This window comes from Lycorma delicatula, chromosome 6 (assembly GCF_047948215.1).
Source record: "Lycorma delicatula isolate Av1 chromosome 6, ASM4794821v1, whole genome shotgun sequence".
NCBI lineage: Eukaryota > Metazoa > Arthropoda > Insecta > Hemiptera > Fulgoridae > Lycorma > Lycorma delicatula.
In genome coordinates this window covers 54984800-55011662 of record NC_134460.1, presented here as the reverse complement: position 1 = coordinate 55011662, position 26863 = coordinate 54984800, and the positions used below count along the sequence as shown (strand labels likewise).

Here is a 26863-nt window from a genome sequence, read left to right as displayed (position 1 = left end):
AGTTCTCAAACCTTTTCATTTCTGGAGTAATGGTAGCAATTTCTTGAATTATGACATTCTTTAACTCGTCAAAATTGTGGAGTTTGTGGTTGTAGAACACTAATTTTGAGGTACCTCCACAGAAAGTAATCACAGACAGATAAGTCAGGAGATCTTGGAGGCTACAGAACATTGCCAAAACATGAGATGATGTGTTCAGGAAACATGTGTCGAAGGACTGCAATTGATCTATTTACAGTTGTAGTACCATCCTGATGGAACCAAACATCTTTTAAAGTGATTCTTGTTTGCGAGTGTATTGAGCTGAATTAACAGTGACATTGACATCAGTTTCCGCAAAAAAATATGATCCAATAATGACAAAAGAGAATAATACCAAAAATGGCATCTTGTGAGGAGCAGAACTAACCCCATCACCTTGCTCTCAGGACTACACAGTTCAAAACCCCTACGTCTCCTGTATGTCAGTCATTCTGTATATAGCTATTACGATTATTTTTTGTGCACGCTGTTATTGAAGTTACTTTATTTCTCGTTGTCATGTGCAAGTACCCATAAAGGTTTGGATTTTACTATTTCTGTATCATTATAGTTAGGTATAACTGTATCAATGTGCGTGTATATAATTATGTTGATTTAATTATGTGTACAGAACTTTGCATAAATTTTTTTAATTTTTGCCTGGTTATTTTATATACCGTTTAACAGTTTATATAAAATTGCCTCATTGTTGTCAGAATTTTAGCCAAATTTCATGTACCATACATGAAATAATGTGCTATTAATTTTTTATGAAAATATAATTTACTATTGTAGCCTTTGTGTTAAAAAAAACTGAAATGATAAATTAGGGTGAATTGTTCTAAACAAACTACTTTTGGGAGAAAGTTCTTGGAACAGAATAAAAAATCTTTTAAAAAATAAAACTATAAAAAAAAATAAAAAATTGCTCTATTTTCCTATGTACTTACAAATGGGATTTTCATCTATTTTCAGTTGTTCAAGGTGAATATTTGCCCATTTTTGTCTGGCAAGTTCTGGCCAAATTTTATTAATAACTTATATGGTTTTTTGAAACCACTACAATAATGGTTTTGATACAAATAGTGTTAATTGATACTATATTATTATTTATAATATTATTCTTGTTGTTTTTCTTTATTACAGAATTCAGACAAACATCGGAGTTTATGTAACATCGTTTTAACTTCTACATTTTTTACTTCAGCAAAATTGTCCATTTTATTTAAAAGAAATATCGTTTTGTAGTATCTTTATTGTTAAGTTTTTTTTACTTAAATTGATTGAATAAAGTTATATGAACTCTGTGTTTGTAATCATTGCATGTTTTGTAGTCTTACTTCACAAAATTGGTTGTATACATGGCAGGACTTAAAGTTCCAGACTGCAAATATGAATTATATTAAAAAAATTGAATATACTCTTCTAGCAAAACAAACAGAATTTAAAACCATTATTTACAACATACTCATCAAACAATGCTCTACAATCTACAATATAGTACCTGATTTCAGAAAGTAAATAAACAGAAGTCTTCATTGTGGTAGATCATTAATAAAGACCAATAAAAAACAAAATTCTAACTACTGACATGTAAATATATAGATCATTTACAAAAAATTTCCTTTATTTTTCCTGAAAAATGGTAAACATACATTGTACGTTAATACTTTGACAAGAATGTTGAAGGGTGTAATACCACCCCCCTCAAGTGAATTGTATAATCCTATCCTGTTTCCCCCCTATTAAAGGATTTAACAATTTTTGCTCAGAAAGAACCTATCAGTAATGACCCAAGACACGAGTGTAAGTAGCATCTATGCTATCTTGCATGTCGTACAGGAGCTGTACTTAGTTCAATAACTATAATGGTCGTAGATAATCTAACAAGAACAATTAATAACTTTTGCGTTTTTTTTTGTTTTTTTTTACAGAAATTTGGTAGTTTTAATGGTATCTTAAAATATTACAAAAGTTATAATTAACCCTCTTAATGGTAAAGTGGGTGTTCATCACATTGTAAGGTTGGGTTGGATGTGACCCACCATTTGTTTTCTTTAAATTTTTGAAAATAAGTTGAAATTCAGACTTGTGAAAACAATTTTATTTACCAAAGAATAATAAAAAACAAATTATTTTGTGTGATATAAGAATTAATAGTTTGTTTAAATAAATTAAAATTTTTATTTGAAAAAATAAATTTTTTACATCATTTATCTGTTTAACATTTTTTTATTAGAAACTTGATATTATAGCTACTTATGAACAATAATTTAATTAGGAACCATGTAATAATAATATAATGGTAGTACATTTTACCTAAATAAAACATTTTGGACACAAAATGATCTTGTGTTCCCCATATTAACAACTGTTGCATGTTTGACAAATAAATTTTCCTTCCTGTCCTTTGAAGGATCACAAAATTTGCACCTCCTCCTTTTTGGGCTTGGATTACCTGTTGGTATTGATGTAGATGTTTCTGACACTTCCTTACCAAAAATGGTACCACTAGTGAATCGCAGTTCTCTTGAAATGGGTTGATTGGATAGTCTTACATTTATCAGTGGTTCAGTTAGTCCAACAGCAAGATTTTTTATGCTGTTAGCAAGACTGGAGAAGTGCTCACAGCTAGAATTCCATCTAAAAATCACAAAAGCTGCTGTTGAAGATTCCGTAGAAGTATTGCTTGGGCCACCTTCTACTCTTCCTGTTTGTGGTTTTTTCTTTGCAAAGCATATGGCAATATATCATTTTGTTGTCGTGATACGTGAATTGGGGAGAACTCTATGGAGCTGCTAATGGCATCAAAGGTGTGATATCTTGAGTTTTGTTTTTTGGAAGCGTACCTGTAAATGTAATTTGATGTTCACAGAGAGCGTCAGTCAGTTCAAATGAAGAGAACCAGTTTGTGGTTGCATTCCGATTAACCCCTGAAATTGGTGAGGTTAGCTAGGTCATATTGGGCTAGAATCTGCAAATTTTACCAACATACGGAATACCATTCATGAAGTAAAATGTTCTTGAATTGTGAAGTGAAATTATTTTCAGACTGTACTTATTGGGTTTTGGTTTATGTATATGTTGAAATGTCATCTATCACAGAAGCATAGCAGAATGCTGTCTACCGTCGTATTCTGAGGGGCTGTAATGCTTTTCACAGTTTTCTATAAAGTACTGATTTGTAGTTCTGTTTTTTATTTCAATTTTGTTATTAGTATAATACTATTTTTTGTATCATATCTGTTATGAGCATATGAACAACAAAAATAATTGCAATTTATTAGTTATGCCATGGGCATTTCTTTTTGGCCCAGGCAAAAGAGTAGATACATTAAATAAAACATATTATCTAAAAAAGATACATTAAATAAAGATATTATTTAAATAAAGAGTAGACACATTAGATACTGTTCTTGAGAACCTCGAATGAAGAGGTTTTGTGATTCAGATACTTTTCCTAACTAAAAAAAATGATCATCTTCATTATGATCATGAAGAAGATGGCCATCACAATCAAACGCGTCTGCCACATCATCAGAGTTAAGTAAAACCTTAGTCTTAAGTCATTTTCAGTTAATCTAACATCCTGTTCTTCTTCATCCTCCAGCCTTCCTAAGTTCAGCTATAACCTCTTCAGGGGTACAAAATAATTTGTTATTGAGCATCATTCTGAGAAAAAATGCATATAAAAAAAATCTCCTGGTTAATTAACCACTTTTTTAAAATCATTATTTAGGTATAGGTAGTACAAAAATATAAAGGTGTTGGTAATGAGAAAAACAGGTTTACTGAAAGTTAATAAATAAAATGCATGGAACAAAAGGCTGAAAAAGGTGTGGCATAAAAGGCAAGGTCAGATCCGACCCGACACGTAACATGAGTGTGTAAACATGTAAGAGGAAGTACAATAACACACAGAAAGTTGTGGCCTTCCCTAAAACTGAGGTAGGGTTCCATGATCATTGGACCTTGTGAAAGTGGGGAGGGATGTATGAGGAAGACTACCACTTGGGTCGGATCTGACCTGTACCTTACCATTAGTGGGTTAACATATTTCTGAGCTTTGAACTTTTGAAAATCCATTTTAACAATTATTCATCATGCTCAGCAAGAAAGCCAGTGTTACTTAAATAAGTTTACTCTAATCACCACTATAAATATTTCTTAAAATATTAAAAATGCTATTAATGAATTTTTTAAATAAATAAGGTTGGAATAAAAAGATAATGTAATTAGTAACAGTAGTGTACAGCAAACAACTATATTTATTACATACTGAATGTAAACTATTACAAAATAACAAATCTTGGTTTTGTGTATTATTCAAAATATTCTTCAATAAGCTTAGTTGCATTATCTCTTCTGGTTAAATTTTTTACCTTCGCCTGAAATCTGTTACCTTTAGCAACTCCTTTACCTTCAAGTAAATCACATATCCTGGAAAAGATAAAAATTTGCTGTTAAGTTATTCATGCACCTTAATGTTATTCTGGGGATCAAGCTTGTTCATTTTACATACACCTTGTGTAAATAAAAAGAGTAGATATACCTCACGCATTATTTAAAACACCTTTCATATAAATTTCCTATTAAAATAAAGAATCAGTGATGCAAAATTATTTTAAGACTGTTAATACATATTAGTAGTCTCTTATTATTGAACTGTAATTGTTAACACCCTAACGATTATACAAAACCTGGAATGTGTTTGGTAGTAACATCCTGGATATAAAGTAATGGTAAATTAGAAATGGCTAAAGCCAATTTTAATAGTCTGTGTTGAAGCTGATGCTACAGCTCATAACACAGAAAATGCTAGTTTCAGTTTCACTGAAATTCTGAAGCATTCATTATCAACTAATGATCACAACAAAGGCTATTCAGAACAAGTATATATTCATAAAAAAAAAAATGTTAATCAAGTTTTTTCCCATTTATGGAAGTTATTTTCAGCACAGCTTGTGTTGGAAAATTATTGCTAGCGAAAAAGTTTGTTCTAATTTCTGCTCCAAAATAGGTAAAGTACAGTGAAATCTCTTTATTCGCAGTGTAATATTTTGCGATGTCTTTTTTACATTTATGGCTAAAATTTTCTGTATTCGCTTTGATTACATTATGTAGTGACATTTAAAAATAAACATATTCAAAGATTTAATGGCACAGGTAGAGTATGAACATGAAGAGGTACATGATATGATCCCTGGAAAACAGTTAATGTCAAAATGCTTACAGAAGGCATTAAACTATCCCATGATCTTATCCAGTTTTTTTATAGATCCATCTTTGAATAGAAGCTTAATCTTTAAGCGCAAAATTGAAGATTCCATGTAACAATATACAGAACTTCACATGGTTTTAAAAACAAGAACGAGAGAAGGAAAAATTACAAATTTTTGTAAATGCAATCCAAAATACTGTAGATTAGTTTTGTAAATTTCCTTTAAAGTAATTTTAGTTTTAGCGTACGTAGTACTGTTTTCTTGACTTTTTAAGGCAATTTGAACATGTAATACCGTTTTCTAATACAGTATTTGCTGTAGCTAGTTTTTAAATCAAACAGTTCGGTAAGTGCTTATGAGTAAATTAGGAAATGTATTTTGTTAAATATTTTTTAGGTAGTGTACTTATGTACTGTACTAAAACAGTGCTTATAATTAATGTTGCCATCTCTATTTCATCAATAACATTGCACTAAGTAAATACACATGATTTTTTTTTCATTTTACATAGAACCTAACCATACTTCCTTATATGAGTATTAGTTCCATTCTGCATTCGCAGAATTTTTATAGTCTCTAACCCTCATGAATAAGGAGATCTTACTGTAATATGATACAAAAATCCTTGGAACAAATTATGGTGCAAATTTAAACATTTGTAAGTGTGATAAACTAACGTTTAAATTTCCAATAAACAAATAAAATTTGTATTAAAAATCTGTAGTTTAATTCTGAAAATATTGATGTAAATTAAATTTATCGAACTACATACTAGAAGGCATTTTATTTTTATTTAAAACAAAACAGGTCAATACGTAGCAGAAAATATAACAATTCTAAACCAATCAAAATGATAAACAAATTCTTCAATAATAAATACTGCCAACTTTGTTCATAATCTAATAATTAATTTTACTACAAGAATAAATATTTTTATTAAAAATAAAGAAATAAAATCGGAAAAATATAATTACTGTAACTTTTGTAAAGAACTTTATTGAACAAAACTCTCATATCAAGAGACTTTTATATGTACACAGTATTTTGTTCAATCATACTGTAAGTTACATTAATTAATATTTTGTAAAAGGTGTTGCATAGGAAGGCTATTTGCTGAAGTGCTTAATGGTAAATTTTGGCCTCTTAATTCTACAAAAATTCAATACTTCACTATTTTTAGGAAAATCTATAACTTTGAGTTATGAATCATATTTCACATGTTTTGTAACATTCATTGATAAAAATTTTAAAAATAGTTATAAATACATACTTTAATAAATAAAAAAAAAACTTAGTAATATTAACCTCAATTTTCTGAGGTATTTGATTACATTCTTAGTATTGCATTTGCAATATTGGATTGAGCTTATTATTGCTGTTTTAGACAGTTTAAAATAATAATTACATTTATCAGTGAAATAGTGCCAATATCAACTTTAAAGACATACTTATCTTTAATTCTGCAAAGTACCTCTCATAATGGAATTCAACCTATATGCAATTTAAAAACAGTTCATAAAAAGTAAAGTTCAAATTTCTATATATAAAAAAGAAAAATTCTAATAAATCATCAGCCGATAATAAATGCTTAACCCTTTTGATGGAAGATTAGTGTAATGTTTTAAAAATTTTTTGTCAAGGTACAATTTATGATTTTTAATTCTCATCTCTAATTTCATTACTTAAAAGTTATATATATACATACATATTCACTTATGGTCTGTTTCTACAAATAGATTTATACATACATCTTGCACAGATGTCTTAGTCACATTTATATAGTGTCATTTATAAGTATAACGTGTATATGTTTTTTTTTACATTCATAAATACAGAAAAGTTTAATTTAGAATTATATTTATTTCTATCTCATAATAATCTTGTTCTTGGATTCATTTCTAAAGACATAACCTGTTGGTTTTAATAAATGGGTATGAGTGTGATTAAATCTGTTAATTTATGATAAAATAAAGTTTGAAATGATGTTTATAAAAGATAAATTTGTGGCAGAATCAAGCAAATCAGGTTGGTGGGATATTATTAAGACATCCCAGTTTAGTCAGTAAGGAACAGAGGGATGTACACAATGCAGCAAACAGGTTTAGGGTAAACGATTACCACAGAAAAGAAACAAAATTAAAATGGTTAAACAATTGATTCCTTACAGAATGACATAAATAATAATTAAAAATAACATTAAAATAAATTAAAGAAATTACAAAATAAAAATTTTACTATGCCACAATGGTAGTTTTGTTACCTTAACGAGTTAATTATGTTAAAAAGGACAAAAATTAAAATTCAATTCATTATTATTCTTTAATTACAAGTTAAAGCATAATTTTATTAATTTTTAAATAACAGAAAAAATATAGTGATGTTCTAAATAGCTAGCAGCATGGAGGACTGATAACTGCAATGGCAACATATTTTAGCCTGCTGCAGTGAAAGTATTAAGGTAAGGATATGTTATCAGTTCATAATCTCATTATCCTGTGAGTATATACAGGATATATTATATATATATATATATATATATATATATATATATATAGTATATACAGGATATATTATATATATATATATATATATATGTGTGGATATGAAACGCACTTTGTGAAAGTTAAAAACATATACAATGAATATTAAAAAAAAATTTAATATTTTTTAATTTTATTTTGCTTATATTTAATGCATATAAAGCATTAAAAATTTACTGACTGAGGGCCAAGATGTGATACAGCATCAGCTTTCCCATGAAGAATCATTTGACCAGGTCCTTTATCTTCTCCAACTGTCAAGAGTAGTAAAATATCCTGTAAATTAATATTTTTAATTAAATACACCTAATTATAAACAATATTTAAAATTAAAAACGTTAAAAGAAATTTAACAGTGACAAAATAAAAATGTTTTAATCCCTTGCTTTTAACTAGTAAAAATAATTCAAGAACAGAAATATTAATTTAAGATGAAGGATACAAAATGCATATCAAAATTGTAAACAGAATTGAATTTTTGTTTATTGGTGAAGTTTCCAAATTTCAACCATAAGATTAGATTCCATAAAAAGGACTTTATACTTCAGTAAAAAAATAATTCAGCATTAAAGTTTAAAAATTAATTTTAGACTTAGTAAAAAATTCAGCTATAGTTGTGCATTTGTATAATACATGAACTGATAATAATTAAATTAAATATTTAGGGTTTATGTTTTACTTAATTTTCAATAAAATAAATTGGAATCTCCATCTAACAAATTGCCTAGCAGATGAGTATAATATCAGGGCGCCCCTAGGTGGTAGGCAACTGCCATGGCGGCAGAACCACCTGAACTAGAGCAAAAAATAAACAACCCACAAAAATATATTTTGATTACTTGAATCTAGAAATATTATTCACTATTTATTAGTACAATAATATTATTATTGTACTAATTTTATTTATAGTTTTAAAAGTATATTTAGATTATATATGAAAACAGTAGATACTAGTTTTAGTTTGCAAGTTCAGTGTTGTTAGCTCATTAAAAATGTAAATTTTGTTTTTCAATAAAACAATTTTTCGTAAATCAGGCAAACCAGGTTGGTGGAATATTATTCCAGGTTGTTGAAGACATTCTAGTTTAGTTAATAAAAAGCAGAGGGATGTACAGAATGCAGGAAACAGGTTTAGGTTAAAAGATACCACACAAAAGAAAGGAAATTAAAATGGTTAAACAACTGATTTCTTACAGAATGACATAAATAATATGGCACAAATGCTAGGGCTGGCCCTGAAATATTAAAATTAACATTTTGCATTCACTGCATTTGTTTTTTCCCAAAATTTAGTATTTTTACATAGATCTCTATTCTTCAATAACATTTTATTAAGAAACTAATTAAAACTTAAAATTTCAGAGAAATGTTTAAAACATTTCTCCCTCAATACTGATATAAAATTAACTATTCTGCTGCTGTTACATTAGTCTGTCAGTAAACAGTGAAAGGTTTTTGGTACCATAATGTGAACATATTGTTTAATACAGATTTAAATTAAAACTTATTTTTATAATCCAATCATCACATTCAAATTTTACTTGGAATTAATTACATTTACGTTGCTAGTTTTTTATTATGTGCATTTTTTCTACAGTAAGCAATTTAAAATTTGTTGCTATTGATTTCTAATATTTGCATGTTTTTTACACTTGAAAATAATTTTTATTTTTCCTATTTGTTTAGCTTAATTACATTTTTATTATATTTATATGCCTGTAATGTTTGTAAATCCAATTTTTAAAATTTGTTTGTCTAAAAAATAATTTTTTAAATTTCCTAACAAGAATTTTTCCCCTTTTTCCTCTCTGTATTGTATTAGGGCTGTTTTTTTTCAACCTCCAATCTTGCATCTAAATACAGATAAAAACAGATAGGCAGGAAGCCAGGTCTGTGCATTGTGTCGGCCTCTGTGGCGTGAGTGGTAGCGTCTCACCCTTTCACCTGGAGGTCATGGGTTCAAATCCCGGTCAGGTATGGCATTTTTCACACACGCTACAAAACACTCATCTCATCCTCTGTGGAAAGAATTGCTTGACTGCGCACCCAGAGGTTAAAAAAAAACATGTCTGCACATTGTGTGATTGTGCCCCCCTTTATGACTGATGGTAGTGTACGGGAATGGTGTAGGGAATTTAAAGAAGGCGAACAGACATTGATGATGAAGGCGGGCAAGGACGCAAGTCTGTTGCTACTGAACACCTGGTTGAGGGTGTTGATGATTTTGTCTGCATCAAACAAAGTTTTACGATAAGTGAACTCTATGCAGAAATTTCAAGGTCTTCTCTGTACACAATTATGACTAAAGACCGACCAAGGATACTGGAAACTGTGTGGATGTTGGGTTCCAAAAATGTTGAGTGACCATCACAAAATGCAGTGAATGGTGTCAGCCTTAACGTTTCTCACGGGTTACAATAATGAGGAGGAAGAGTTTTAAAGTTTATCGTTACTGGCAATGAGACTTGGATACAGTATGAAAATCCAGAAACCAAACAACAGTCTAAGCAATTGATGCACACTTCTTCAAACAAGCCGAAAAATTTCAAACAGATGCTGAGCAACAGGAAAACAATGGCGGTGACTGTGGCTGTGACATCGGTCAATCCGTCGTCTCTCAGCATCTTTACAATTGCATAGTTCAAGTGTTCGAAGAATGTTACCGAACGATGAAGTTGTGCGAGCACAATTCTGTAATGTAATGCTTCAGAAGATAAATGATAACGAAGAGTTTGTTCACGAACTGTGAATGTCAGACGAAGCGCATTTCCACCTCAGTGGATTTGTTAACAAGCAAAATTTCAGATACTGGGCACAAGAAAATCCTACGCAGCTACACCAGCGTCCGTTGCACAGCCAGAAAGTGACCGTGTGGTGTGCTATGTCATCTTACGGTGCTATAGGCCCTTTTTTGAGGATGACAACGGTCTTGCGATTACAGTGACGTCGGCTTACGTAGCCATGCTTGAAACCTTTGTTGTGGAACAACAAAAGAGATTTCCACCGATTCTTAACACAGCCTGGTTTCAACAAGTCGGAGCAACATCACATACTGCACGAATATCGATGGCAGCTGTACGCCGATTGTTTGGACAACGTGTCATTTCACGAACGTGACATTAGATGGCCTCCCAGATCGCCTTACCTCTCAGTTTGCGATTACTTTTTGTGGGGGTCACCTTAAAAGCAAAGTGTTCCACAGTAGACCTGCTACAACGGAAGAACTGAAGGCAAGATCCGAGAAGCAATTGTGGAAATTCCAGTTGAGATGTTACGTCAAACCATGAACAATTTAACGAAGAGACTTCGTGAGTGTAAAAGAGCAGGTCACCTGCAAGATGTCATCTTTAAAAAATACAACTAAAATGTATGTATCCTAAAATGGCAACATATGTACAATTACATGAAATAAAATACATTTTCTAAAAAAAATTTTTCATTAACGTTATTTAATTTGTAAAATTTCCCGTTTCTTTGAATCACCTGTACTTAATGTCCGTTACTGTCGAATGTAATTACAAATGTGATAAATGAAAATCCAGAAAAAGTTTTCACTTCAAAGAACCAAACAGTTATTTTATTAGTTTTTGCGTATTCATCAACTCAAAATATCATTACATGAAAAATAACATAAAGGGGTACACATTCATGGTTTACTACGATGAGTTCAAATATTAAAAAAAGTTTTTTTTTTTAAATTTATCAACATCCAATATACTTCCATATTAAGAATGTACGCTTTGTAGAATGGTTTAAACAGTTCAGTCTTTTTCCACTGCAATATTTCATTGTTAGACTCGCTACAGAACATCTAACCTGCCTACAAAATCAAGACCGTTTTCTGTTTCTTCATTTACATCATAAGATTAAATTGTGCAGTTTTGATAATTAATCCCAAAGAAAATTCAAACCTTTTTTTATTGCTTTTCACAGAAACAATACTTCTAACTTAAATTAAATGTTATTTATTTACAGATTAATATCAATAAATTAAAAACTGATGTTGTAAATAGTGATATATTGTTAGTTTGCTGGCCTCCATGGCGCGAGTGGTAGCATCTCCCTAATCAGGGATGGCATTTTCACATGCTACAAAAATTGTCATTCATCTCATCCTCTGAAGTAATACCTAACAGTGATCTTGAGGTAAAAAAAAAACTACCGCTCACTCAGTTGTGTTAACAGATTTTTCACAAGAACCTTTCATACACTTCAGTAGACAGTGTCAAAATTATTATTTATATCAGATAGTATTCATAAGACTTTGGTGAACATTGAGGGATAGCTGAAGTGAGCACACTGGAAGATAATGGGAGAAAAAATTGTTGTTATGAAATCAGTTATGCCTATGTCAACACGTCTAAAACAGTGTGCAGTGATTGGGTCAGCTTTAAATTCTACATAATACATAGAAATGTTACACTTTACGAGACGTGTAGTGTTCAACAATCCATAGAACGGATGATTCTGCAACATAGTAACTTTCAGCTACACACAACATGTGTAACCACTGAGATTCTTGTGAAGTTGAATTTGTAACCTATTCCAAACTCACCAGATTTGGCATCATACGATTTTCACTTTCTTTTGCAATTAAAATCTTATATTAAGGGTATTCATTTCATCACAGGTTAACTGAAGGACGTAGTGAGACCATTGGTCAATGAAAGACTGCTTGCATTCTTCATTGATGGAGTGAGAAAACTGTGATGATTACTGTGTAGATACATGGAAAAAAAATAATAATAAAATAAAGTATTTATAGGAGATAAAATACTTTTATGCCATTTTTTTTTTAAAATTATCTCATCTCTTCATTTGCTAATTATTAATGACTATGCATTACATTTCACAACCCTGTAATATACAGATGGTTATTAATTATAAAAACACTCACCACAGTCACCATCACCATCACCACGGTCGCGGTCACGGTCCCAGTCACAGTCACCGTCATCGTCAGTCACCACAGTCACAGACACCACAGTCACCGTCACTACAATCACAGTCACCAGTAACCATCACAGACACCACAGTCACAGTCACCAATTTCACAATCACCACAGTCAGTCACAGTTGACACAGTCACCAGTCAGTCACAGTCACGGTCACCACAGTCACAGTCATGGTCACCACAGTCACAGTCACAGTCGCTACAGACACAGACACAGTCACAGTCCCAGTCACCATCATCACAGTCACAGTCACCAGTCACAGTCACAGTTACACTCACCACAGTCCCAGTTATAGTCACAGTCATCACAGTCACAGTAACAGTCACTGTCACCACAGTCACAGTCACTGTCACCACAGTCATCACAGTCACAGTAACAGTCACCGTCACAGTCACCAGTAACCGTCCCAGTGACCACAGTCACAATCATCACAGTCACCGTCACCACAGTCAGTCACAGTCACAGTTACAGTCATCACAATCACAGTCACCACAGTTACAGTTACAGTCACAGTCACCACAGTCACAGTCAGTCACACAGAACCAGTTTCCTCAAAATTAGATATCCATGTTTTATTTGCATGTGCTGATGGAACACGGCCGTGCGATCCCAGATTAAAATGATGGCGGAATTCTCTACACACTCCCTCCACACTGTCATTGTTTTTGTAAAACACTTTGATAGCAAATGCACGTTGCACACCACTAAGGATCCATGCCAACTAAATGGCAGATTAGGTTAGAGAGGCTGGCGCCACTTATCAAGTGGTACCAATCGCCCACAGCTACTAACACAACTTTCAAAATTTCCCGTTTCTTTGAATCACCCTGTATTAAATTTTATTGTATCATATTTATAGGAATCCCTATATAAATAAGTTTCATCTTTATGTTTCTGCAGGTATCATTCATGAAAAGCCAAACAATTCTAATGAAACCTGCAATGCAAATTTATATTGAATTTGAATCCATAGCTTGCTTAAACAACATATTGAAGAGCTCTTGAAGAAAAATAATTTTATGACATTTTATCACGAGTTACCAAAAAAAAAAAAGAAAAAATTAAAAGGAGAAAAATAAGAACTTCTACTAGATAATACAGATTGTCTGTTATAGATTTCAACTGATGATAAATATGTAAAATATGATTCTGAGGTAAACTTTATTAATCATGGTAGATAACTATTCTTGTTTCTGAGGCAGCAGTGCAGAAGCGTAGAAATAAAACAAAAGTCTTGATTGGTTTCAATGGGTAAGAGATTTTAAGCTAATAGTAATTGAGATTGCTTAAAATGACAGTTCAATATTTTTTACTTTTATTCAATAAAAACTGTTTCTAATTATTATTTATCTTTAAATAAGCACTTTTTTTTTTTAAATAGTTTATCTCAGTATCAGCAAATGATGGAATTTTCAACAATCAAATCTAGTTTTTAGATTTTAAGAACCATTTTTTTTGTAAACAATTTTTCAGTTTCTTGTTTGTCCAATTTATTTAAATTAATGTAAAAATAAAGCTCTTTCTTTATATTTAACAAAAAAATTTATTAAATACTAGCTAAAAATGAAGATAGTTACTTACTTCATCACCAACTTCTTTAATAAATATATTCATGAAATCTGAATCGGCATCTTGCCTAAAAACAAATTGAGGGTATTAAAAAAAGTTTCATACCATGATATTAAAAAAAATCTGGCATCTATTAAATTAAATAGCACATCAACATCATTTTTTTTTACCATTAAGATTGTACAAATGTAATTAGATGGTATAAGTATAAAATAAAAATTTTCTTTCACAATTATAAACATACATAAGAGACATTATTTATACATATTTTGTAACTACCAACATTTTTCCTAAATTCGCAATTATTGTTTTTATATTACGGTTTATCTTCCTTAACAATTTTACCCTCTATCCTTTATAACCAAATTACCTAATCCTGGATAGCCTTAGTGTAACACCAGCCAACCTTATCCTATACAAGATTCTATCTCATTCACAGAATATTAAATTTGTTTAATAAAACAAATTTCTCTCTTCCCAATTTTTTTTTGTCTTCAATTTTTTTTTTTAGGGTGAAAAACGGTTGAACGTTATCATCGCCCGGATTTTTATTTAATTTTTTATTTTTAGGAAAAAATAAATAAATAAAAGTAATTAAAGCTGTTAGATAAAATTAAAACTTAAAACTACTATCACAGGAAACAAAATCCGGAATGGGTGTAAAAGGCCCATTCTCGGATAAAAACATGTAACTTAAAACTACGTTAAAAACTAACATATTAAAAATAAATAAAACTTAAAACTAAAAAATGAGATAAAACTTAAAACTATTATTTTTAAAGTCTTACAACTAATATCACAGACGAATTTGTAAAACATAAAAAAATAAAAAATAAAAAAAATATGTATATATATAAAATTTGACAAATTCCGATAGGGAGTGTAAAAGGCTCGCTACTCGGATAATAAAAACAATACATAGGACAAAGAAATTAAATTTTTATGTCATGTTAAATTTTTTGAATTAACCCTATACTACCCAAAAACAGAAACATCCGGTTTAAAACCTCTTTATCATTACACAAGATTCCACGGATGTTTCTTGGTAGTTTAAATTTACGATGCAATGCCGCATAACAGATGCAGTCCACGAGTATGTGGCGCACAGTCACGCGGCAGTTGCATCGTGCGCATAGAGGTGCTTGTCCTCTTGTCAACAGGTACCCGTGTGTGACCCTCGTGTGTCCTATCCGCAATCGACAGAGAACTACTTCCTCACGCCGGGGTTTTCTGTATGAGGAGTCCCATGGTAACACATAATCATTAATCTGACGGAGTTTATTATCAACGGTAGCCGTCCAGTCAACTTGCCACCTTGCTCTTAGTGATTGTTTTACATAGTTAATAAAATCAGAAGTAGCAACTCGGGTGGTGAAAGGAGGCTGGTTACATGCTTCTTTGGCAGCGGAATCTGCATGTTCATTACCTGGAATCCCTACGTGGCTAGGGACCCAGCAAAAACTTACTTTTGTGTTGTGATTATTCAACTCTGCGATTGCGTTGTAAATTTCAATGACGATAGGATGTTTGGAATAAAAGTTTTTTAAGGCTTGGAGAGCACTACACGAGTCACTGCAAATAAGAATTTTTCTATATTTAGGGTTAATGATGTTTAGAGCCTTATTTATAGCGTATAGTTCAGCGGTAAACACATTCGTAATACCGGGTAGACCAAACATATAAGTTCTTTCATTGACAACAAATGCACAGCCAACTGTATCGTTTTGTTTCGATCCATCAGTGTATACAACCGCGTCTGGTTTCATCTTGGAGAGAACACACTGAAACATTTGCTGGAAGAGAATAGGTAGTGTTGATTGTTTATTGTATGTCGTAAGGTCAAAAGTAAAATTTATATTCCCCACGGAGGATATGAGCAAGGATACGTAGGAAAGAATGACGGTGTGTCAACATTTATATGCTGCAGCAGACACCAGATACGGACACCTTCAGGTGCAGTATGACATGGATGGTCCTCATACTTTCCTAAATTAGGATTTCTAAAGACTGAGTCAAGAGCCGGGTGATTTGGCTGTCCTCTGAGACGAGCAAAATAAGATAATAAAAGCTGATCTCGTCTATCCCAAAGTGATGGTTCACCACAGTCTACAAGTAAGCTTGCGACAGGACTTGATCTAAACGCGCCTGTGGCAAGCCGAAGGAAAGCATGATGTACACTATCCAGCATTTTAAGCACGGTTTGACGAGCTGAAGAGTAGGCCACACAACCATAATCTAAACGGGAGCGAACAAAGGAATAGTAAAAACGTATCATACATGACCTATCGGCTCCCCAGTTGGTGTTAGTAAGGACTCGCATCAAATCTAAAAGTTTGGAACATTTTTTTTTCAATTCTTTTAAATGTTTGACCCAAGTAAGACGGCTATCAAAAAATAAACCTAAAAACTTGATGTAAGTAGAGATAGTAATAATCTCTCCATTCAGAAAAACTTGCGGAATAGAAGGGTTTCGTAGCCGAGAAAAAACTACACATTTTGTTTTTTCAGCTGACAATGTGAAACCAGTAATCCTGGACCAAGCTTCAATGTGAGATATAGTGTTCTGCAGTAGTCTCTCTGCTGTGGGTGTTGAACAGCTTGCAATGTAAATAGCAAAATCGTCAGCAAATAGAGAACATGAGACAGGAGCCTGCACACATTTGGTAATACTGTTTATGGCTACAGAAAATAAGGTGGGACTTAATACACTACCTTGAGACACTCCATTCTCCAAGATGACACTATCTGAGAGCGAATCATCCACACGAACACGAGCCGTTCGGTGATTTAAGAATCCCCGGATAAAAGCAAGCATATTACCCTTAATTCCCCATTCTTTGAGAGTGTTAAGAATACCACGTCGCCAGGCTGTGTCATACGCCTATTTTATATCAAAAAAGATAGCGACGAGGTGTTGGCAATTGAGGAAAGCGTTTTGTATGGCTGTTTCTAGTGACACTAAATAGTCAATGGAAGATCGTCCTTGTCGAAAACCACACTGTTTTGGAGATAGAAAGCCATGTTTCTCCAAGTACCATGTAAGCCTGCGGTTTACCATTCTCTCCATTATTTTACACAAAACACTTGTTAATGAAATAGGGCGGTAACTTGAGGGGTTGGTTTGGTCTTTACCAGGTTTTAGTACTGGTATAATAAATGCTTCTGACCAGCCGGGTGGGAAGACTTGTTCAGAGAATAAACCGTTGAAAATATTCAAAAGTTGTTGTAGTGCCGAATTAGGAAGGTGTGAAAGCACCTTCACTTCTATTAGAGTTACCGATACAATTACACCTATTTCATCTTAGATCATTTAAAAACTACATCAAAAGAAATATATAGAAGAAAAAGGAGAATTCCAAAAGAAAAAGTTCACAGATAAAGTGAGAATTAAAAATAAAAACAAAAACCACTGCAATTTGAAGTAAAGAGGAATATCATCAACAAAAAGAAATCTTAATCAAAATTAAATAAACTCAAGACAAAAAAGAATCATTAAAGATAACAAAGAAATAGAATAAGGAATAACAATAAAAGGTATTTATAAAAAAGGTAGATAACTTAAAAAAATAATAAGAGTAAACATGGTTGAACCATAACCATAATGGTGGGGTGTGATTAAGTGAGGTGGGGAGGTGGGCCCCATCTCAATTTTTTGTTAGTTTTGAAGATATTAAGATGAAGGATAAAACGAATTGCTTCGATTATTATTAACTGATAACGGGTTAATAATTACGAACGACAAATTGCCACATATCGGCCAATTTCATAAAGTCTGAATAAAAATTTACAATATGAAAGATCTATAAACTATATATAATATACATTATAAGAAGAAAGAAGAAAGGAAATGTTACCCATCTATTTCGGACAAAGATTGATTCATCTCGTTTTTATAAATTATGAATACGATGTAAAAAGATATTCATGCTACCTATTAAGAGGCCGGGACTATGTTACGAAGAAAATCATGGTTGGCCTATCACTTTTTTTATATAAATATTTATAAACTATCATTTAAAGTGTATTAAAATAAAAAAAAAAATTAAAATAAAAAAACAGATAATGCTGATTATAAACGACTACTAACTATTTCTGTAATTTCTTGTACAAAATTATATTAAAACTATGATGATGATATTGGTGTTTTCAAAATCATTAAAATATACCTAATAAATTTTTATTTTTGCAAATTTTAAAATAGTTATTTTATAAATATTTTAATATTAAATGACTAATTAAATACAAAGTTATACTTAACCCTGACGGCTTCAAACCTATTTTGTAAGTACTAGTTAAAAGCCTCAAGCACATTTTTCAGAAAAAGTAGGTGTTTGTTAGAAATGCCACAGAAATAACAATATACATGATAAAATTATGGAAAAAATTGTAAATACTCAGTAAACTATGTAGATTGTGGTGCCGCGATCCAAAATGGTGTTACACCCATAATTATTTAAAAAATAAAATTCAACTTTTTTTCATTTAAAAACTAATACTGAATTTCTTCTTTATTTGAAAAAATCCTTGCTATTTATATCTAATCTATCTCTGTTTATAAAAACTAAAATAATTTGTGAACAAAATAAAACAAAAATAATGGGAATGAAACTGGATTAATTTTACCCAAAACGCAGAATTCACGAAGAAATCATTCGCCAGCCGACACTCGCTAACAAAGAATTCCCAAACCTATGTTTATATGAACGTTTTTTTATTTCATGTATTCAACACGTCCTAAAATATTTATTACATTTTTCGTGAATAACTCTTTATATATTAGTTAAATAAACTAAGGCATCCTATTCCAGGATGCCTTAGTATGTGGCCTATAAGTCTGTCTCTTCTTTTAACTATATTTTTCCAAATGCTTCTTTCTTCATCTATTTGCCGCAATACTTCTTCATTTGTCACTTTATCCATCCATCTGATTTTTAACATTCTCCTATAGCACCACATTTCAAAAGCTTCTAATCTTTTTTACTCAGATACTCCGACTGTCCAAGTTTCACTTCCATATAAAGTGACACTCCAAACATATACCTTCAAAAATCTTTTTCTGACATTTAAATTAATTTTTGATGTAAACAAATTATATTTCTGACTGAAGGCTCGTTTCGCTTGTGATATTCGGCATTTTATATCGCTTCTGCTTCGTCCATCTTTAGTAATTCTACTTCCCAAATAACAAAATTCTTCTACCTCCATAATCTTTTCTCCTCCTATTTTCACATTCAGTGGTTCATCTTTGTTATTTCTAATACATTTCATTACTTTTGTTTTGTTCTTGTTTATTTTCATGCGATAGTTCTTGCGTAGGACTTCATCTATGCCGTTCATTGTTTCTTCTAAATCCTTTTTACTCTCGGCTATAATTACTATATCATCAGCAAATCGTAGCATCTTTATCTTTTCACCTTGTACTATTACTCCGAATCTAAATCGTTCTTTAACATCATTAACTGCTAGTTCCATGTAAAGAATAAAAAGTAACGGGGATAGGGAACATCCTTGTCAGACTCCCTTTCTTATTACGGCTTCTTTCTTATGTTCTTCAATTATAACTGTTGCTGTTTGGTTCTTGTACATGTTAGCAATTGTTCTTCTATCTCTGTATTTGAACCCTAATTTTTTTTAAATGCTGAACATTTTATTCCAGTCTAGGTTATCGAATGCCTTTTCTAGGTCTACAAATGCCAAGTATGTTGGTTTGTTTTTCTTTAATCTTACTTTTACTATTAATCTGAGCGCTAAAATTGCTTCCCTTGTCCCTATACTTTTGCTGAAACCAAATTGGTCTTCTCCTAACACTTCTTCCACTCTCCTCTCAATTCTTCTGTATAGAATTCTAGTTAAGATTTTTGATGCATGACTAGTTAAACTAATTGTTCTGTATTCTTCACATTTATCTGCTCCTGCTTTCTTTGGTATTGAATATAACCCTTTTTTTGAAGTCTGATGAAACTTCCCCCTTTTCATAAATATTACACACCAGTTTGTATAATCTATCAATCGCTTCCTCATCTGCACTGCGCAGTAATTCTACAGGGATTCCGTCTATTCCAGGAGCTTTTCTGCCATTTAAATCTTTTAATGCTCTCTTAAATTCAGATCTCAGTATTGTTTCTCCCATTTCATCCTCCTCAACTTCCTCTTCTTCCTCTATAACACCATTTTCTAATTCATTTCCTCCATATAACTCGTCAATATATTCCACCTGTCTATCGACTTTACCTTTCGTATTATATATTGGTGTACCATCTTTGTTTAACACATTATTAGATTTTAATTTATGTACCCCAAAATTTTCCTTAACTTTCCTGTATGCTCCGTCTATTTTACCAATACTCATTTCTCTTTCCACTTCTGAACAGTTTTCTTTAATCCACTCTTCTTTCACCAGTTTGCACTTCCTGTTTATAGCATTTCTCAATTGTCGATAGTTCCTTTTACTTTCTTCATCACTATCATTCTTATATTTTCTACGTTCATCCATCAGCTGCAATATATCGTCTGAAACCAAGGTTTTCTACCAGTTCTCTTTGTTCCGCCTAAGTTCGCTTCTGCTGATTTAAGAATTTCCTTTTTAACATTCTCCCATTCTTCTTCTATATTTTCTACCTTATCTTTTTTACTCAGACCTCTTGCGATGTCCTCCTCAAAAATCTTCTTTACCTCCTCTTCCTCAAGCTTCTCTAAATTCCACCGATTCATCTGACACCTTTTCTTCAGGTTTTTAAACCCCAATCTACATTTCATTATCAGCAAGTTATGGTCGCTATCAATGTCTGCTCCAGGGTAAGTTTTGCAGTCAACGAGTTGATTTCTAAATCTTTGCTTAACCATGATATAATCTATCTGATACCTTGCAGTATCGCCTGGCTTTTTCCAAGTGTATATTCATCTATTATGATTTTTAAATTGGGTGTTGGCAATTACTAAATTATACTTCATGCAAAACTCTATAAGTCTGTCCCCTCTTTCATCCCTTTTGCCCAGCCGTATTCACCCTTTATATTTCCTTCCTTGCCTTTTCCAATGCTTGCATTCCAATCTCCAACTATTATTAAATTTTCATCTCCTTTTACTTGTTTAATTGCTTCATCAATCTCTTCGTATACACACTCACTATCATCATCATCATCATGGGCGATTGTAGGCATATAGACGTTAACAATCGTTGTCGGTTTAGGTTTTGATTTTATCCTTATTACAATGATTCTATCCCTATGCGTTTTGAAATACTCTACTCTCTTCCCTATCTTCTAGTTCATTATGAAACCTACTTCCTGCCTGCCCATTATTTGTATCCGAGTTAATTATTCTAAAATCACCTGACCAAAAGTCGCCTTCCTCTTCCCACCGAACCTCACTAATTCCTAGTACATCCACATTTATCCTATCCATTTCCCTTTTTAAATTTTCTAGCCTACCAACCTTTTTTAAACTTCTAACATTCCATGCTCCGACTCGTAGAATGTTATTTTTTAATTTTCTGGTGACCCCTTCCTTAGTAGTCCCCACCCGGAGATCTGAACGGGGGACTAGTTTACCTCCGGAATATTTTACCAAGGGAGGCGCCTCCATCTTTGCTATATGAAAATGCAGAGCCACATTTTCTTGGAAAAAAGCAGCTGCAGTTTTCCATTGCTTTCAGCTGCGCAGTACTCAGAGAACTGAGTGATGTTGATATGGCCGTTAAAGTCTTCCTGACTCACGCCCCTAACAACTACTGAAAGAGCTGCTGCCCTCTTTCAGGAATCATTCCTTAGAGTCTGGCTCTCAACAGATACCTCTCTCCGATATGGTTGCACCTTCGGTCCAGCTACTCTGTATCACTGAGCACTCAAGCCCCCTCACCAACGGCAAGGTCTCATGATTCATAGAAGTAGAATTTTTTTTTAAGAATTTATAATTCAATATGAAGCACTATATACTAAATGACAGATTTAGTTGAGACTGTTGTTTAAATGGAGGTGACTTGAAATATTACCTTTTTTTTAAATTGCAATTCACGGTCAGCTGTGGGAAAAGGAAATGAAATGTTTACATTTGATATCACACATTGTTTAGCATTTCCATTATGTATTTTTTTTTAACATTACATGTATTACATCATTCTTTTTAATGTGCATGTATTTATAAATCAGTTAACAGATTTTGACAATTAATTGTGATTAATGATTGATTATAATGTACTGATTCATACAGAAATCTTTTCCTTTAACATTTAAACCTCCATAACCAATATTTTTATTCTTTGTTATTATTTATTATTGAGATGAACTGTTGATAACTCAATAGAATGTTTTTATTCTGAATAGTAGTTTTAAACTTCCGTACGAAAGTCATGGTGTATGCTAGTCCATACTCTATTTCTTCTAATTTTTGGTCCTTACTTTTTTTTTCTATTAATTTAGCATATCAGTTGGAGTGTGGGGTAACTTTATCCTACTTGCTAAGATGAACTAAACGTGTTGCTAAGAATAAAATTCATAAATTATTATTATTATTATGAGTATTTAGGCAGTAGGATATTTATTTATTATAGGAGTAGCAACAAACAGTTATAATACAGTATATATTTCTTAAAAAAAAAAATACGCATTTGGGAAGAAAATCTTAGAATTCAAGGCAATCATTTGAAATGTTTTTCAAAACTTAGTTAACATTAACTCAGTTTTCTTATGGATAATAATTACTACTTCTAATCAATTATGGATAATTTTTTTTTTACAAACGCTTATTTTCAATTAAAAATGTGTCGTTAATAAATTCTTTTTAATGAATAAAAAAAAAAACATGTATTTATAATTAATTAAACAATATCAATAAAAGACAGTAGTGACTAGACATTTTCACATAGTTAAAGTCAATGCAATGAAATTATCAGCGTAAGAATAATTTTACAGTAAAAGTAATGAGTAGTTTATTCCACTCATATCATAAGCATAAAGTACACAGCACTTTGGAAATATTAAAACAGATAAATTTATTATTACCTGATTATTTAAAAAATAAATTACCTATATGAACAGAAGTACTTTGGTTTAGGTACAGTATTTATTAATGCTTTTGCTTCATATGAAGCTAAATCTTTTAAAACCGACTGAAGGCTCTGAAATAAAAATAAAATTACATTACTTTTAGGACTAAGAAATATTATTAAAAAATTTAAAAGGATAACAACAAAAATTCATATATGAAACAACCAGATTAGAACTTAAAAACACTGGCATACTTTCTTAGGAGATCGCCAAAGTCTGTTTAAAGGGTCCCAAGCTTTCATTTACTACCTTAAACTTTTGAGCCTTATTTACAAAGTTTTCTTTGACAGATTCACCACATTTTTCTTAACAGCATTTCTATTTTTGAAAGTGATTTCAAAATAACTTTCTCGTGATCAATACTTAACTCTGTTTTCCAATTTCCTTTTATTTCTTCTATTTAGTTAAATAATTTTATCTTTTTATAATTTCATTTTTAAAACAACATTCATGAAAGTTGGAGAATGACGGTTGGGTAAGCACTCTTAGTTCATTTTGTATGAAACTTGCACATCAGCAAACGCGTATTCATGGATTCATTTGTTAAATTTTGACAAATAGAATTTAAAATGTAGAGTTTAGTTTTCCCGCTAAAATTTTTTCAACGTCAATTCAAGGTAGTAAAATATAACTTATTAGTATATCCTGGAAGAAAATATTGATGAAATATGGACAAAAAAAAATTTTGCAACTTTGATATTGAAGTGAACCTTATGTTTTTCAGTATTCATTTTTTGCCAACCCATCATGGTGACAACTTTTTTTCAAACATAACTGCTGATTAATGTTTAATACTCAGATACAGTTTCTTTAAAAAATGTTTTATTCTTTTCTGCACCAAATAATAATCTCTAACATACTGTAATTTGACTGTTTTTCTGATCTTGACTTAACAAAACTTTATTGCTGCAAAATGCAGCTTCTTGACAAGATAGATAGTGTTATGAATCACAGAAAAATGCTGTCACTTCATCCACATAAATGTCATCATTTGATGACACTCTAAATATAGATTATCATAAAAGTACAATCATTTTTAAACTTAAAACATACTCAGCACTAAGTAAAACTTCTGTAGATCTAAATTATCATTTGGTAATCATTTGCCAAATGCTTACTGCATATTTTGATAAGTCTTGTAAAAGATTCAAAATCTAACACACAATCTAATGATGATAGGGTTCGTAAAAGTCAGCCATCTAAAAAATTATGAAATACAACAAGGTCTTCAAATATTGCCAATATAACCAAATACAATAAAATGACAATAACTATAAGTTACTTATTAAGGGCATAGTTATGCAAGAGTGTTAATTCCATCTGCATACAATTTTTAAGATACAAAAAAATCACATCTAGAGAAAACATTATGCTATTTTTTTAACTTAATTACAATATTTCATAATATATAATTACAATAATTATTTCGTAATTATAATTACAATATTTCGTAATATAGTGTGTTTGGAAAGTCACTTTGCAGTGTGCTTTAGACTCCCTCTAACTAGAAATACGTGGTGCATTCTATTCTTTCAGCATTAGGCTGGTTGCCCTGTGGGTTCGTTGGGCATTACTCAATAATAAACCAAGACGTCAGTTGTTAAGTTGTGATTGAACGTGTTTAGTTTTGTTTATCGAAATCAACAGTTATGAGAGACATAATAGTTTTTTCAATAGAGAAATGCATTTTTCTTGCTGAATACATATTTCATGAAGGTTACAAGGAAATATTTCATATTACAAGGAACTGAATTAGTGAGCACAAGTTTTCTGAAAGTTTCCAAATACTCCTCTTCCTTACCGCAATGCAGTTTGAACTTTTATCAAAAGATTTTGGGCTACAGGCTCTATTGAAGATGATGATCGAAGTGGAAGACCGCCTAAACTAAATAAACAGAAGCTGCTTGATATTTCTAATTCTATGGTGGAAAGTCCATCAAAGACAATATGTAACTTAGCACAGTAGCAAGATTGCTACCGCACTAAAGCTGCAAGAAAAAAACTGAAACTTTTCCCTAACAAAATAACGTGTGTTCAAGAACTGAAACCTACAGATCGTGCCAAAAGACTAAATTACTGTTCATGAAAATAAATTATTGACCAAAATTCTATAGGTATCTTCAACATTACATTTTTTATAGATGAAGGGTGGTTTCATTTTGGGAGGATATATTAATTCATAAAATACACAACTGTGGTCGACAACTAACCCTCATGAATTACACGAACAATCTTTAGATGAAGTGAAAATTGGAGTTTGGGTCGGTATGAGTAGAACATGCATTGTGGGTCTATGTTTGAAAATATAGTTAATAGTGATCATTATTGTGCTGTTTTAACAAACCTCATTAGTCAGCGAACAGAAGTGGAAATCAATCATGGTTGGTTCCAACAAGATGGTGCCACAGCGCACACAGCTAACAGGTCAATGTCATTTATATGAAATGAAATCTCTTTGTTGAACGAATCATTTTTAGGGATTTGTGGCCTGATCTGACTAACCCAGATTACTTTCTACAGGGGGCAGCAAAACAAGCAGTGTATTGCAACAGACTATGCACGATTGATGAACTAAAGACTGCAATAATGGCATACGTAAAAGACATTCCAGTATATCAGCTGGTTAAAGTGTTTGAAAACAAACTGTGTTTGAAACGTGTGCAGTGTTGTACTGATGTTGGAGAAGGTAAGTTTCAACACTTTTTATAAACTATTCCAGATATTGTAATATCTGTTTCTATAAAATAATGAAATAAAAATACAAAGTAATAATTAAGAAAGTTTTGTCATTACACTTCATAATTCCACTGTACAAAAACTTTTTGAATGCACTGTATATAATTATTTTTAAGTAAAGGTTGAGCGAAAAGTTCACAATCCATATGGAAAAACATACATGGAAACCAATGTATGAAAAAACCTATTACATTTTAAGAAAAAAATAAATATTAAATAATTTCATAAGTTAAAGTAGTTTTTTTTAATTATAAAATAAAAGTTTGACTAATCCTTCATTTGTTGAAAAAATGTTAAAAAACAGGCATAGACTTTTTTTTTAAGGTTGCTTTGCTGATTTAGGATATTTGTCAACTTCAAAGTTTCAACTGAGTCTATCAATCAATTGTTGGAGATTATTTCTGAATAATTTTTCTTTTAAATAACTCAACAAAAAAAATCCATACCAGATAAATCAGGTGACCTAGGTGATCATAAACCCACAAAAAACGGCTGATTTCCTCCCCAAAGTACTTAGTAGCAACAATATTGTATTTGCTGTGTAAACTGTTGTTCTATCTTTCTGTAACCAGCAATCATAATCATCTTCTAGCAGTGCTGTGAAGTCAATTATAATCTGCTGGTAGTGTTTCCATGAAAAATATTTGGACTCAATATTCTCTCCTGAAGAATTGTGCACCGAACTCCAATCTTTCCTATGTATTCCAGTTTCGTGAAAAACATGAGGGTCCCTGCAATCCAACATCAAGTATTCTGGCTGTTCATATACCCAATTA

General features: G+C 31.5%; 1 protein-coding gene across 1 annotated transcript in view; it reads right to left on the bottom strand.

Annotated features, from left to right (window-relative positions):
• Window positions 1–4271: 4271 nt before the first annotated feature.
• LOC142326623 (alanyl-tRNA editing protein Aarsd1) overlaps window positions 4272–26863 on the bottom strand; it is a 44291-nt gene continuing 21699 nt past the window's right edge. Inside the window, exons 9-12 of the mRNA XM_075369217.1 lie at window positions 23331–23422; window positions 14320–14374; window positions 7965–8059; window positions 4272–4461 (exon numbers count right to left, since the gene is read on the bottom strand). Coding sequence (XP_075225332.1) covers window positions 4344–4461; window positions 7965–8059; window positions 14320–14374; window positions 23331–23422 — 360 coding nt within the window. The 3' untranslated portion in view covers window positions 4272–4343. The remainder of the gene's footprint in view (window positions 4462–7964; window positions 8060–14319; window positions 14375–23330; window positions 23423–26863) is intronic.